Source organism: Vulpes lagopus, chromosome 11, assembly GCF_018345385.1.
Source record: "Vulpes lagopus strain Blue_001 chromosome 11, ASM1834538v1, whole genome shotgun sequence".
Classification (NCBI taxonomy): Eukaryota; Metazoa; Chordata; class Mammalia; order Carnivora; family Canidae; genus Vulpes; species Vulpes lagopus.
The window spans coordinates 29221843-29236229 of NC_054834.1; the positions used below are offsets into that span (position 1 = coordinate 29221843).

General features: G+C 42.0%; 1 protein-coding gene across 6 annotated transcripts in view; it reads left to right on the forward strand.

Annotated features, from left to right (window-relative positions):
• DDR2 (discoidin domain receptor tyrosine kinase 2) overlaps window positions 1-14387 on the forward strand; it is a 150993-nt gene that overhangs the window by 128371 nt on the left and 8235 nt on the right. For all 6 annotated transcript variants that reach the window (XM_041773660.1, XM_041773659.1, XM_041773658.1 and 3 more), the window contains 8 exons: window positions 1210-1272; window positions 2052-2182; window positions 4763-4973; window positions 6377-6600; window positions 7809-7936; window positions 9999-10190; window positions 10469-10703; window positions 13711-13860. In XM_041773660.1, the coding sequence (XP_041629594.1) occupies window positions 1210-1272; window positions 2052-2182; window positions 4763-4973; window positions 6377-6600; window positions 7809-7936; window positions 9999-10190; window positions 10469-10703; window positions 13711-13860 (1334 nt within the window). The remainder of the gene's footprint in view (window positions 1-1209; window positions 1273-2051; window positions 2183-4762; window positions 4974-6376; window positions 6601-7808; window positions 7937-9998; window positions 10191-10468; window positions 10704-13710; window positions 13861-14387) is intronic.

Genomic DNA, 14387 nt, shown 5'->3' on the forward strand with positions numbered 1-14387 from the left:
GCCTTGATGCCTTCTTTTATAAAGACTTAATTTAAGAATAAATAGATTGATTATTTTACATGAAGTATTTACTAAGAGCAGAAATTTAGAGCAGTCCGGGTGGCTCAGCAGTTTAGCGCTGCCTTCATCCCAGGGTGTGGTCCTGGGGACCCAGGATTGAATCCCACGTCAGGCTCCCTGCATGGAATGGAGCCTGCTTCTCCCTCTGCCTCTGTCTGTGCCTCTCTTTCTCTGTCTCTCATGAATAAATAAATTAAATCTTAAAAAAAGAAAGAACAAAAGTTTAGATGTTTAAAAACAGTGTCATTACATTGTGTTAACAATGAGACCATAGATTCTCATCCATCCTCAGGGATTCTATTCTCTTGGCAGAGTAATTAGTCCACTTACCTTGTTATACCCAATTGCAGCAATGGGCTAGTTTTTGACTCCTGGGATCTCTTGAGTTTTATAATCCAATGTCATGATAACATTCATTTCCATTGGAGCTTGAGGACCCAATGCAGAAAAGTATATGTAGATGCCAGATACCTCCCAATTTGCATAATAATGCTAAGAAGAAGAAAAATTAGGACTTACGGAGAGCATGCGGGTTGAAGGGAAATGCATATTCTAATTCTTGATTTCCTTCCTTAGACAAATCAGAGGGGAAAATGAGTTGCCAACATCAATCTAGCAAATACACTCTGGGGGGCTAGTTTTAGAAGCTTATACATCACAGTAAAGGACACTCCGGTATCAATAATTTACCTATAAGGATGAGGTTTGATTATAAATTAAAGGGCTAGGTCAATGAGCATAGTGAAAACAACTTAATTTCCTTGGAGAGCCGCTTAGCACTATGTCTGTTCCATGACCACTTACCCATCATGTTCTCTCTACATTTTGCTGAATTTGGGTCTAACTTCCTATGCATGCTTTATGATAATGTGTGGTCACAGCCCTCTGAGCCACTGTTTTGTAAACTTCTTTGTACCATGACACCTAGTATCGTTGAAACAAACATTTTCCAAAAGAAGAGTTGCTCTTACTGACCAGATGAATGATGATTTTTTAAAATTTAGAATATTATATGAGTTCCTTTTTAAGAAAGGCTGATGACAACTTGCTAAATTGATTTCACAATGTGCTAGGTCACGATCTGCCTCCAGAAAAACCACTACTTAGCTGTATTCTCCCCAGCTCTGACTCACACTTATTTTGTAACAGATGCTGCAATGTATAACAACTCTGGAGCCCTGCCCACCTCACCTGTGGCACCCACAACCTATGGTATGTGTGATTTCTAGTTATAAAAGTTAAAGTTGAAGGGGGCTTCTAAAAAATGAAGAAGGGTAGAGATTTGCAAGGGCCTGACTGTCTGCATAGGAGGCTTTATACCAGGTGGCTTTGGATGAAGGGTAGTTCTGGAAAGATAGAATCCAAAGTAAAGGGTCCAAACTCACTCTCCTCACTAGTTCATTTTATTCTTCAGTTAAAGCACAGTCTGGAGTTGTTTCAATTGCTTCATGAAAGTTTGGGTATCTCAGAACAAAAACAAGGAAAGGGACATTTCTAGGGGATCTCAATGGATGGAAGTCCATTAAACAAAATGGTGGTCTCTCTAATTGGAGATACATGCAAAAATGTATCCAGTGCTTTAGATGATCACTGGTCATATGAGCCGGCAATCTGGGAAACACATATGATCAAGTGTCTCCAAGGGGGACTCTTCACCTATTTTTCAAGAGGTATGACTGTGGGCCAGTAGATCTATCTAGGCTGTGGTAATAAAGGAACAAAATTTGAGGATGAATTGAAAACTTCTCCATTATCCAGTCTGATACATGAGGAGGAGGCTGAGGCTACGGCCCCAAGGAGGAGGACTGTACGTTGGAGGAGCAAAGTCATACAAGACTAGCAAGACTGAAACTAAGCAGAAGTGTTAAAGTGGCATCTTGTAGAATTATCCTGAAGGAAAAAGTTCTACCTCTGTCTCTGGTCCAGTCTCTCATGCTTTTCCTTGTCCCATGAGATGGTGATGTTCTCCATCTCTCTCTTCTTGGTCACAGATCCAATGCTTAAAGTCGATGACAGCAACACCCGGATCCTGATTGGCTGCTTGGTGGCCATCATCTTTATTCTCCTGGCCATCATTGTCATCATCCTCTGGAGGCAGTTCTGGCAGAAAATGCTGGAGAAGGTAAGGAAGTGCAGAACAGTCATAGGATAAGAACCTGTGCTACACTTGCCTAAGCCACTGTCACCCCAGGAGAAAAAGGCAAACCATAAGAACTTGTAAATGCTTAGAGCATTAACTGAGACTACTCAGAAGCCTGGGATTGGAGAAGCTTGTTGCTGAAGGGAGTCAGAAAAGAATAAGCTAAGTCCATTTTCTCATGTTTGAAACGAGGATTTTGGAGCCTCCCTAGGAAACTCTTCCTAATACATTGAATCTCAACTCAAACATCTTCCTTGAAGGTTTTGATTCACTGGGTTTGGGGAGAGTGCAGGCATCTGTGTTTTTTTAAAAAATTATCAGATGTACAATTGGTACCTAGCTAAAATTTCTGATAATGCTGTTCCTTCTCTTCTGTTACTGTTTACACACATGCATGTGTGTGTGTGTGTGTGTGTGTGTGTGTGTGTGTGTGTGTAGAAAAACATTCAGCCTCATTAATATCCAAGCCAAGTTTCTCATAGTCCTGTTTCTACTCTATTTACTTGGAAGTTGTGATTATGTATCCTTCTGGGTCCCTCTTCAGATTTGTTTTGTCCAGTCTAACTTACCTCAATAATTTTTATACATTTGCCTAACATTCGACAATCTGCAAGGTCTTTTTTTCATGTGTACTCTTTTACTTAAACCTTGTTGAATAATGGTGAGCTGGGCCTAGTAAGTTATATAGAAGTGTGATGTGCTTAAGGTCATACAACTGATATCCTATTTTCTATGGTCATTCCAATTGTCAGTGTTGAAATTTGTCAACTTTTTTCCTTTTAAAATATATACATTCCACTGAACAGTTGGAATATCTATAACTTTGGTATTTTAGGCTAGATAGCAACTCCCTGGGCATTTCTGCTAGGTATCTGATACTCTTAGGGTCTGCTGCTGATTAAGTGCTTATAGATTTGGCCATGGACGTCTTCACTGATCCATGGATTCAAAGGGATGTGGACTGAAAGGTTAGAGAAGCTCTGAGCTGTGAGGTAATTCAAGACCTTTCTTCTAGAATGCTGGAACACACTGGGTATCTAAATTCAGGATGAGGAGCAGCAAAAAGTGCTGGTGGTAGTAGAAGCTGGTAGACTGAAGGTCCATGGGACAGCTTGAAGCTGATGTGTGTCTTATTGAGTATTTTGTTATGCCTGCACTTTCATTGGGAAGAGGGAATCTGTGTTCTATACCCTGTGAGCTATATTTTTCTTTATTGGAGAAATTACCACACTTCTCTGGGTCTTCTGAGCCTGATTGGAATATGTTCATGACTGGAAGAGGAGTATTGGATTGGAGATTCTTCAAGTAAAAGGGAAGGCAAAAATTTTGCCCTGGAATATTTAACTTGGTCCTTCAAAAAATTCTTTTTACCCTGTGTATCCTAGTAAGATAAATCCAGATGCTCTGGAATGACAGGATTTCTTCCTGGGGAGAGAATTTGTGTCTCTGTTTGTGTCTATGTGTTTGTGTGCATGTATGCATGTGTGTGTGTATAAAACCCTTAAGCATAAACATATATTCCAAAAAACCATGATTCAAAATAGATTTAGACTAACCATTATTTGTAGGATGCTTTTGGTAGTGTCCTTAACATTTTTTCTTTGAGAGAGCTAAATAAACCCATATATATTGAGTACCTACTATGTGCTGGGCTCCAAACTCTGTATTGAGGATGTAATTGTAACAAAGGACTTTTTAGTCCAGGGGATGAAGCAGACATCTAAGTGTCTCCACTGAACACCCAAACATGTGTTTATGAGAATGGAACATTTTTTATGTTCAAATCCAAATAGTTCACATACATTCAGATTCCTGCATTTTCCTTTAGAAGGTGCAGATAGATCACATTGGCTAGGATGCTAAAACAATTTTATTATTATCTTTCTCCTCCCTCCTCCTCCTGTTCTTCTTCTTCTTCTTCTTCTTCTTCTTCTTCTTCTTCTTCTTCTTCTTCTTCTTCTTCTTCTTCTTCTTCTTCTTTAGGTATAATTCACTTCAGTATCCCCAGGGATTTCCTTTTACATTCTTATAGCTATTTTATTTGGGGCTAGTAAAAATGCAGGATTGAGGGCATATTATCCTAAGCTATGGCGCCAGAGTGATGGAGTACACTACTGAGCCATCATGTTATAGCACATCTGATGAGTGAATGAGCATTTTAATGTGTCTACACAGAATCAAACCAATTAAAGGATAAGCCTGCTAAAATCCAGTATATAATAGAACATCAAAAACTGTAAGATGGAGAAGATCTTTGATTGGCCACTGATAGATTCTCATAGTGTCATATAACTAATGCTTATAAATCCTTCAGTGGAAGTTAACGAACATTGGCAGCACAGAAGTTAGGAGATCACATTTTGCCTTGAAGCAATGGAGGATTACTCTCAGTTCCTATGACACAGGCATTTGACACAGGTTGCATCTCTGTCACTTGTGGTGCTTCCAGGGTTTAAGAGTAACAGAGAGGTATTTCACCTGAGTGGAGGAGCTGGATCTCAGAAGAGGAGGAGGCTATGATCCCCTTTGTGCCAACATGCCTTCCCCATTCTTCTCATTCAGGCTTCCCGGAGGATGCTGGATGATGAAATGACAGTCAGCCTGTCCCTGCCCAGTGAGTCCAGCATGTTCAACAACAACCGCTCCTCATCGCCAAGTGAGCAGGAGTCCAATTCCACTTATGATCGCATCTTTCCCCTTCGTCCTGACTACCAGGAGCCATCGAGGCTGATACGAAAACTCCCAGAATTTGCTCCTGGGGAGGAAGAGTCAGGTGAGGATGGCCCAGTGGCAGAGAATGAGGGAGATGTCTTGACGGGCAACATGAAGGTGTGACACTTTGCTCCTCCTTAGCCAAGACTGGTTTTAATCGAGAGGAGCCCACGTTTTCATGAGAAGTCCACACTCTCTTTCTAGACTGATCTGCCACTGCTCCTACCTTAATCTGAGTGCCTCTCTTTTGCTACTGCACATAGTAGGTGTTTAAAAGGACCCTCAGGTCAGAAGAGAAAGAAAATAGATAAAGGTTGTCACTAAGGTGCTAACACCTGAAGAGCCTAAGCAGTCCAACTCGTCTGGTCTCCTCATTTTCCATAGGAAGAAGGTGAGGAAGCCCAGCTAGGGCACTCACCCAATACCAAACATCATTAGTGGTAAATTCAGGACTAGCATTTCACCTGGAAAAAACAAATAAATGAAGCTAAAGACATCCTGGAATTCCCAATCTTCTAGCCATCTAGATAACTGAGTTTATCTAATTTTTGTTTGTTTCTCTTTGGTGAAAATTTATTAGAATGATACAAGATCTTTTACATCAGCGAATATTTCTTGCCTTTCTTCAATAAAAAGCATTGCTTTGGTAAAATAGTGCCAATTGATTCACATCCAGTGTTTTTTAGAGTGCTGCAGAGTGACATCAGAAGGGATTCTGGGGTCATCAGTGAGGCTCAGAGCAGCTTTTCCGTAAGGTCAGCACCTGAGGAGTGACCTAAGTCAGTGGAACTTGTGTTCAGGAGAAAGCCAGATGGAGAAGCAGACAGACCTAACTGGGCGTGCATAGGCTTTGCAGGGGCTCTTTTCAAAGGAGGAAAGGAAACTTGCATATGTTTATCACTCAGTGGATAAGAAACATTGAAGGAGCACGTTGAACTCAAAGATATGAACGAATTTATTTCCTAGGCTAACCTAAAGTAACTTAACTATTTTCTAATATGCTAGAACATCTCCCCCCTCATATTTTAAGTTATTTTTTTTAAGGAAGAAGGTGTCTCAAACTATATTGAATCATCAGAAAGTTGTTTCATCCCTAAAATATGTTATTAAATCAATGAGAGTGTCTTCAAATTAAAGAAATAAGTGATGTGATTAAATCATCAAACTTTCCTACTCTGCCCTTATCTAGAGTGAACTACACCTACAGCTTCACCACGATCCCCTAAGATTAGCCAAGGAGGTTGCTAATGATCACGTAGTTTGAGAAGAATAAGAGAAAATGATGTTCTATATTCCGAAGGCCACGAGACAGGGTCTCCAGAGGAACCATTCTTTGAGTGAGAATGGCATGGAGTAGCATAGGCTGTCTTAGGGGCGGGTCCTAGCCTTCCTTTTGGATTTTCTTCCTGGAAGGATCTCCAAAGATGCCCCTCGGAGGAGGACTCATTGCCTGTGTCTTCCCAGGCTGCAGTGGCGTCGTGAAGCCTACCCAGCCCAGCGGGCCTGAGGGGGCGCCACACTATGCAGAGGCTGACATCGTGAACCTGCAGGGGGTCACGGGAGGCAACACCTACTCAGTGCCTGCCGTTACCATGGACCTGCTCTCAGGGAAGGACGTGGCTGTGGAAGAGTTCCCCAGGAAACTCCTAACGTTTAAGGAGAAGCTGGGAGAAGGCCAGTTCGGGGAGGTGAGTTGAATCTTTTAGTGGGGTCTCCGGTTCTTGGTATCTCAAAGATAGGGGTTGAATACAAGTGGCCAGTAGAGCCAAGTGTCCCTTCCGAAGTGGGTTCAGACCTCAGTGTTTCCTTCACTCCTCTGTCCTTGCCTTGTTCTCTGGAAGGCTGGTATTGGGATCAACCTCATCTTTGTGAAATCGCCCACAAAGGTTGCTGGGTCTTCTGAGTTCTGTATAGGAATTTTTAAAGCAAGCATGTCACTAGACTGCAGATATCTTGAAAAACATGCAATATTTTCAAATTTTTTTACAATAGGTTACAAAGGGTGGGGTCCCGTAAGATGTGATCATCTTTGATAAACTGTCCAAGAACATCCTGCTACTTGATAGCCACTTTGTTTTCTTCCTGTCAGTGGGAGTTATGTGTAAAGTGGTCAAAAACAACCTCGCCCCTGACTTGAGTCCCAGAATCAGCCGGAGGGAATGAATTGCCAACTGAGATAAGGAGGAGCACTCTTCCCGATGGCCCTCCGAGTGATGCACGTAATAGTGACTTTGTACTCTTCTGTCAGTCACGGGAACCTTCTGAGAATCCAAAGCCATGACTTAAGTGGCAACAGGAGCCTTTCACCAGTGCCATCTGAACCCCAGATGAAATATAGGAATATGTTATTGGTTTTCAGTGTGGGTGGTATGCTTTGCCCTTGGGTAGGTTTGGTGTTGGTGGATGTACAAGGGCCGGTGACATCTGTTTGTGATGTCGTATATACTCATTCTGTCCCCTGGGTTAAAAACACAGGCTCATTATTCTGTTACTAATACATAGGGGTTACTTATGTACTAACACCATACTAAGGGATTACCTTAGAGACAAAACTGCCATAGGTTTCCTATGAGCCAATAACTAAACTTCCTTGAGTCAAAGTTGGAGTGTTTCTGCCGAGCGTCATTTTAGAGTGGCCTATGCCGTAATACCATAGTATGTTGTCAGTCACAGAGTGTTCCAACCCATGTATGTTTCTTTTATAAAGTAGTAACAGTGTCAAACTTTATCATTGTTTGTCTCGACTATTTGCATTAAAGGCATGTTACACGTATCTTAACATGTATGATTTGGCTTGAGTTGTAAGAGTTAGCTTATCTCCAGGAAATGCCCAGCAAGAGTACTGAGCCATCTTCAGGAGAAACGATGATGCTGAGACTAGATGACTTTTGTCTAGGTTCATCTCTGTGAAGTGGAGGGGATGGAAAAATTCAAAGACAAAGATTTTGCCCTAGATGTCAGTGCCAACCAGCCTGTCCTGGTGGCCGTGAAAATGCTCCGAGCAGACGCCAACAAGAATGCCAGGTCTGTGGTCTGCATTTTGAATTTTTCTTTATGTATTTCGCCTTCAGGATCAGGAACACTCCTGGAAACCTTTGAGCATTTTTTGTATTTCTTTGAGATGGGAAGGTCTGTGAGCTGCCTCACCTTTCACTGTTGTGCTCTATTTTTCTGAGGGGCCTGCAGTCCTCATCTCTCTTCTCTGTCTCCGGCAAATGCAGATGTCCACTTTCCATTGAATTAGCTCCATGTTTACTTCCTCACTCCGTTTGCACAGAGCTGTACTTCCCAACACACCCAACAGCCTGAATATGTGCTCCTTCAACCATGGCTCTCAGACATCCTCCTGAATGTCATTACCGCCTCTTGGCCGACTTCCACTTTTACACATAACTTTCTTGCTGAGTCTCCTCCATGCTCCTTTATTCGCGTCTCTATTTACTGTCTCATTCCTTTTTTTTTCTCTTTTATGCTCCTTTTCTTCTGTGACCAGCAAACCCCCAAATGAGAAGCTACCTCTACTTGGAAAAGTATCCATGGACCTCAAAGCAAAAGGATCCTACAGTTGGTTAGCGTGTCCCAAACTGGCCAATAGTCTCTTGGATCCTTTACTACATAAATTGCAGTTTCCAGCCATACTCCGTTGTCTGACAGCCTTTCCATTACAGTAATGGTGAGTTAATCCTCACCCAGAGAGGCATGCTGGTTGAAAGCTGGTTGTCTGTGTCTCAAAGAAGTCTGCACATCTGGGTAACGTATGTATTTTCCCATTTGTGTTGACTTGGTTTGTCTCGCTGATACTCACAGCGAGAGAAAGCTTATTATCCCCGTCCCCCAAATTATTGTAAATTCCAAGAATGGTCAGTAGAGATTCATTAAAAGTGTTGCAACGGACAGGATGTGAAATGAAGAAGGAAGAAAGGTGAGGGAACACAATTGGAATTTTAACTGTGAGAACTTCAGTCTTAAAGACCTGGATATGCATGAAAAATGACATCCTCTGGGTCCCTTAGAGAGACAAGATATTCTTAATATTAACTTTATCATGTGATTGGAGAGAGTGGCAAGAGGAAAAAAAAAACATAGGATATAACAAAGCCTTTGCCCATTGTTTTGGTTGGTGAGGTTTGGTGTCCCTCCCCCGGGGCCAACTGTAATTTAGCAGTGAAGGATGGTCTAGACTCTGGGCCCCCAAGCTGTGGAGACCCCTGGTTTTGAGTGGAAGGGAAATGAAAGAGCGGACATGTCACATCAGGACTACATTAATTTCTGGGGTTTTATATTGATACAGTATAACTCCCAGTCCAGAATTCCTAGAAAACTCACCAGAGATTCATAACTCATCTGCTCTGATAGTTTTAAGAATGTGGGCTAGTGGTCTCATTGACCCAAATATTGTTACTGGGAAAGATGATAGCCCATTTTGTGACTCGAGTGGTTGTCACTAGGTCCTCAAACAGTTCTAGTCCAAGTGAGTGCTGATTTGGAAGCAACTCCACATTACCACCATGAACTTGGAAACAGCTCCGTTTTGAACAGGCTGCTCAGTGTGTGTTGTGACTACTGCTGGTGTGCCCTGTAGTGCGAACAACCAGTATGAGAAAAAGAAAGAGTTCGCAGATAAAGCAGAGGGTGATCTTTCACTTTATAAAGGATTGCTTTGCTTTATCGATAGAGCGAGTCCGTAGCTTTTTTAAAAAAAGTAAATACTCCAGTGTACTTAAGAAACAATTTCCAGGGGAAAGTTTCATTTTGCAGATGAGTTTTTAGCAGCATATATGTGTTTCAGCAAATAGTAGTCACTTCTCTATGTGGTGGGCCTTTTGTTGGACTCTAGGGATATAAATGTGAGCAGGTCATGGCTCTTGTTCTCAAAAAGACCACAGTTGAATAAGCATGCATCCTATTCCAGGGTGTGTAGAATAAGACATTTCCAGGTACCAACTTCTCTGTCCTCCCAAAGGTTATTTAAAGGGAAACAAGACTCTGGGGTAATGGGTAGGACTAGGCTTTCCTGTGTCTCCTTCCCCCTCTTGTTTCTAACCCTGGCAGCCTCTGGGTTTACCTATGTCTGTGTCCTCCAAAGGAACGATTTTCTCAAGGAGATAAAGATCATGTCCCGACTCAAGGACCCAAACATCATCCGCCTCTTAGCTGTGTGTATCACCGATGACCCGCTGTGCATGATCACCGAGTACATGGAGAATGGAGATCTCAATCAGTTTCTTTCCCGCCACGAGCCCCCTAGTTCTGCCTCTGGCAACGTACCCACCGTCAGGTAAGTAAGCCGGGTCCTCCATCCCTTCTCTGCATTCAAGAGGCTAACCTGGGCTCCGGGGAGTAAAGTTCATCAATGTTCTGGCATGGGGAGGGGAGGTTAGCACGCAGGAATAATGGAGCAGCCGCCCTTTGGGGGAAAGCAAAGAGATCCACTGAGAACAGAGAAGGGATGTTGGTGGAAACTCCAGTTGACTGGTACCCCCTGGAGAATGCGTGCCTCTCCCAGCTTGCTCTTTCCATAGGCTACTTCCTCCCCTCTTTTTTTTATTCCCTCAGTTATGCCAACCTGAAGTTTATGGCTACCCAGATTGCCTCTGGCATGAAGTACCTTTCCTCTCTCAATTTTGTCCACCGAGATCTGGCCACACGAAACTGCTTAGTGGGTAAGAACTATACCATCAAGATAGCTGACTTCGGAATGAGCAGAAACCTGTACAGTGGTGACTACTACCGGATCCAGGGCCGCGCGGTGCTCCCCATCCGCTGGATGTCTTGGGAGAGTATCTTGCTGGTGAGTTCCTCTCGTTTTTAAGCCCTACCTCAGCAACGGACTTGTAGGCAGGTACGCATGGCACACAGGGACAAGCCTGAGACAAGGCAAGTTTGCAGCAAGCAAACACTAGATGTTGATATTTTCTCTGACTTGAGATGATTTACTCGGCATATTCACCACTATTATTATTTTTACACTTGCCTACTTCTGCTGATAAAGTGTAACATGTTCGCTATAGAAAATTCAGGACAAGGTTTAAAATGCACCTATCATCATACAAGATTTACTATCCTTCGTTTTCTCTCTACCCTTTCGACCTACTGATTGGTCTTCATTAATTTGTGATATTAAAAACCTTATCATGGGGATCCCTGGGTGGCTCAGCGGTTTGGCACCTGCCTTTGGCCCAGGGAGCGATCCTGGAGTCCTGGGATCGAGTCCCACATCAGGCTCCTGGCATGGAGCCTGCTTCTCCTTCTTCCTGTGTCTCTGCCTCTCTCTCTCTCTCTCTTATTCATAAATAAATAAATAAATAAATAAATAATAAATAAATAAATCTTTAAATAAATAAATAAATAAAAACCTTATCACTTAATGAAATGTTATCCACACAAAATATTTTTCTTCTGTATTAATTTCATAACCATATTTCTAATGAATTATTTGGACTGACATCTCTATATTTATTTTATTTTTTTTTTTTTTTATTTTTTTTTTTATTTTTTTTTTTTCTTTTTTTTTTTCTTTTTTTTTTTTTCTCTATATTTATTTTAATGAGTATTGCTGCTTTTTATTTTAAGTTCATCATTCTTTGCCTTATAATTTTTATTCAATGCTTGGTATTCTGGACCATGAGCAAGTAATTTTTTCCAAATGTCTCTCTTGGAGGTGTATTTTCTGACCCTGCATATCTGAGACATGTCAGTGTTGATTTTACACCACTTAGCTGATTTGTGGAATTATTAGACTTTAAACACTTACTTCCTACAATGCTATGTACGTATAATTTTGTCTTTTGTCATTTAGTATTGCAGAGAAAAGCCTGAGAGCAATCTAGCTTTGTTCATTTATAGTCAATCAGCTTATTTCTTGTTCATATTCTTAAAGGATTCATTAATTAAATTTGAAATGAAAAAATATAGTTATTCCCTTTCTCTCACCAAGATAACCACTTAATATTTTGCTATATTTCCTTTGGGGTTGTTTTCTATACACACATTTCTGTGTATGTGTATATGTGTCTATGTATATATATGTGTATATATGTATATATATGTGTATATGTATGTATGTGTATATGTACAGTAGACCCCCTTATTTACGGGGGATATGTCCAGGGCCTCCAGTGGATGCCTGAAACCGCAGGTAGTACTGAACCCTATACATACTATGTTTTTTTCCCATACATACACACCTATGATAAAGGTATAATAGATATTTTAATATAGAAATCAAGTACAGGGGATCCCTGGGTGGCGCAGCGGTTTGGCGCCTGCCTTTGGCCCAGGGCGCGATCCTGGAGACCCGGGATCGAATCCCACGTCAGGCTCCCGGTGCATGGAGCCTGCTTCTCTCCCTCTGCCTATGTCTCTGCCTCTCTCTCTCTCTGTGACTATAATAAATAAATAAAAATTAAAAAAAAAAAAAAAAGCTTCTAAAAAAAAAAAAAAAAAAAAGAAATCAAGTACAGTAAGAGATTAAAAACAGTAATTAATAATAAATGTAAATATGGTTTCTCTCTCTCTCTCTCCAAAATATTGTACTGTACTCACCCTTCCTCTTGTGATGACATAAGGTGATAAAATGCCTGCCTGATGAGATGGAGCAGGTGAATCGTGGAGGCATTGTGATGTAACGTTAGGTTACTACTAACCCGCTGATGATACATTAGAAGGAGGGTGCTCTGCTTCTGGACCACTGTTGACTGTGGGTAACTGAAATCATGGAAAGTGGAACTGCAGATAAAGGGGACTACCGTGTGGAAATAATTATAGTACATAACCAGGGTGATGTAATGCACGTATCATTCTACATCATTAGCCTTTCCTATGTCATTCAATGTTCTTCAAAAACCTGACTTTAACAGCTGAATAATATTCCATTGTGTGTATCTATCCAATAATTTAATAACATCTCTGTCATTTGACGTGTAAGTGCTTTCCAGTTGCCCCACTGTTATGACTGTTGCTGTGATGTACACCAGTTTACGTAGTCCTTATAAGGGTCTTTATCATCTCTGTATGTGAATCACATATTTTACCCATCTCTGATGTGATTAATTAGCATTGCTTCCTTTAAAGGTATTATACGGTGTTGTAAAAGAGTATTAGTGTGACATTCACAGGATCCTGTTCCAAATCTGTTTTTCCATTGCTAATGGCCTTACTCTCTAGGAGATTTTGGTAAACCTCTCATCTCACTTTTCTGATCTGGAAAAATAAGGATAAATACCATCAGGTACTTGAGTGTTATATTTCTTGAATAGGAAATGTGCACGAGTCTATGCGTGCTGATCACACCTGAAGCCCATTGCCGTCACGTGTTAGTTGACCCTTCAAGACTGGGACTTTCTCTGGCCTGGGAAGCGAGAGCCCTGGATTCTCCCAGGGACCTCTCCGAGCACTTAAACTAGATTCCTCTATCTCTAACATCCAAATGATTGACTTCCCATTCTAATTTTGCCATCCCCATGGGCATTTTCCCAAGGCTACCCTAGAACCTGAAGTTTGAGCTTCTGACACTTAGTGGCAGAGTCAGATAGCTTACGGCCGCACCTCTTTCAGCCCCGGGATCTCATCCCCAGGAGAAGCACACCTACACTGAGACAAGGAGGACGAGACAGTGACCTGCAGCCTGACGTCAAAACAACATCACTTTGTCCTTTTAGATTCTCTGTGCACATCGTGGCAGTTTTAGTATTCCTTGCCCCGGGTGTCGGAGGGGCATAACCAGGTCATGCAGACCTTACCTGCTCTTGTCATGCACAGACTATTCTGGTTTCTTCTTTTTTTCTTTGTGTAAACAGGGCAAATTTACGACAGCGAGCGACGTGTGGGCCTTTGGGGTGACTCTGTGGGAGACTTTCACCTTTTGCCAGGAGCAGCCCTATTCCCAGCTGTCAGATGAACAGGTCATCGAGAATACTGGAGAGTTCTTCCGGGACCAAGGGAGGCAGGTGAGAACTGCTGGGGATGGCTGGGTCTGGAGCTGGATGCTCTGCAAGGTGAGAAGAAGAGTCTTGACTGAGCCAGGTATCCTGAGCTGGAAGTTGGGCTGCCTGGATGGCAATCTTTGGTGCCTAATTTTCCAGATGGCCTGGAGGATGGACTGAGAGGTCCCCACCGACTCCTGTCCCACCATACCCTTTGCTTTATTCATATGGCAACCCATGATCACTGGAGGGGACAGGAGGGGTCAGTTGCATCAGGCTCCTCCCCAACTCAAAGGTAGCAAGAAATAAAATCCTCTTTCTCGTGTTTGCTCTATTTCTTGATCTAGACTGTGTAGTTTGTCCTCCTAGTGGAAATACACAAGAACAAAAATATAAGTTTAAAAGTGAATAAGGGATTTATTGGTAGGAATTAACAATTTGATTTGGACTAAACATTTAGTAATGTTTCTAGATTTACATGCTCAGAGATGATCAAGTACATCCTGGACGGTGGCCTCCCAGAGCTCGGGAAAACCTGGATTCCCACACTG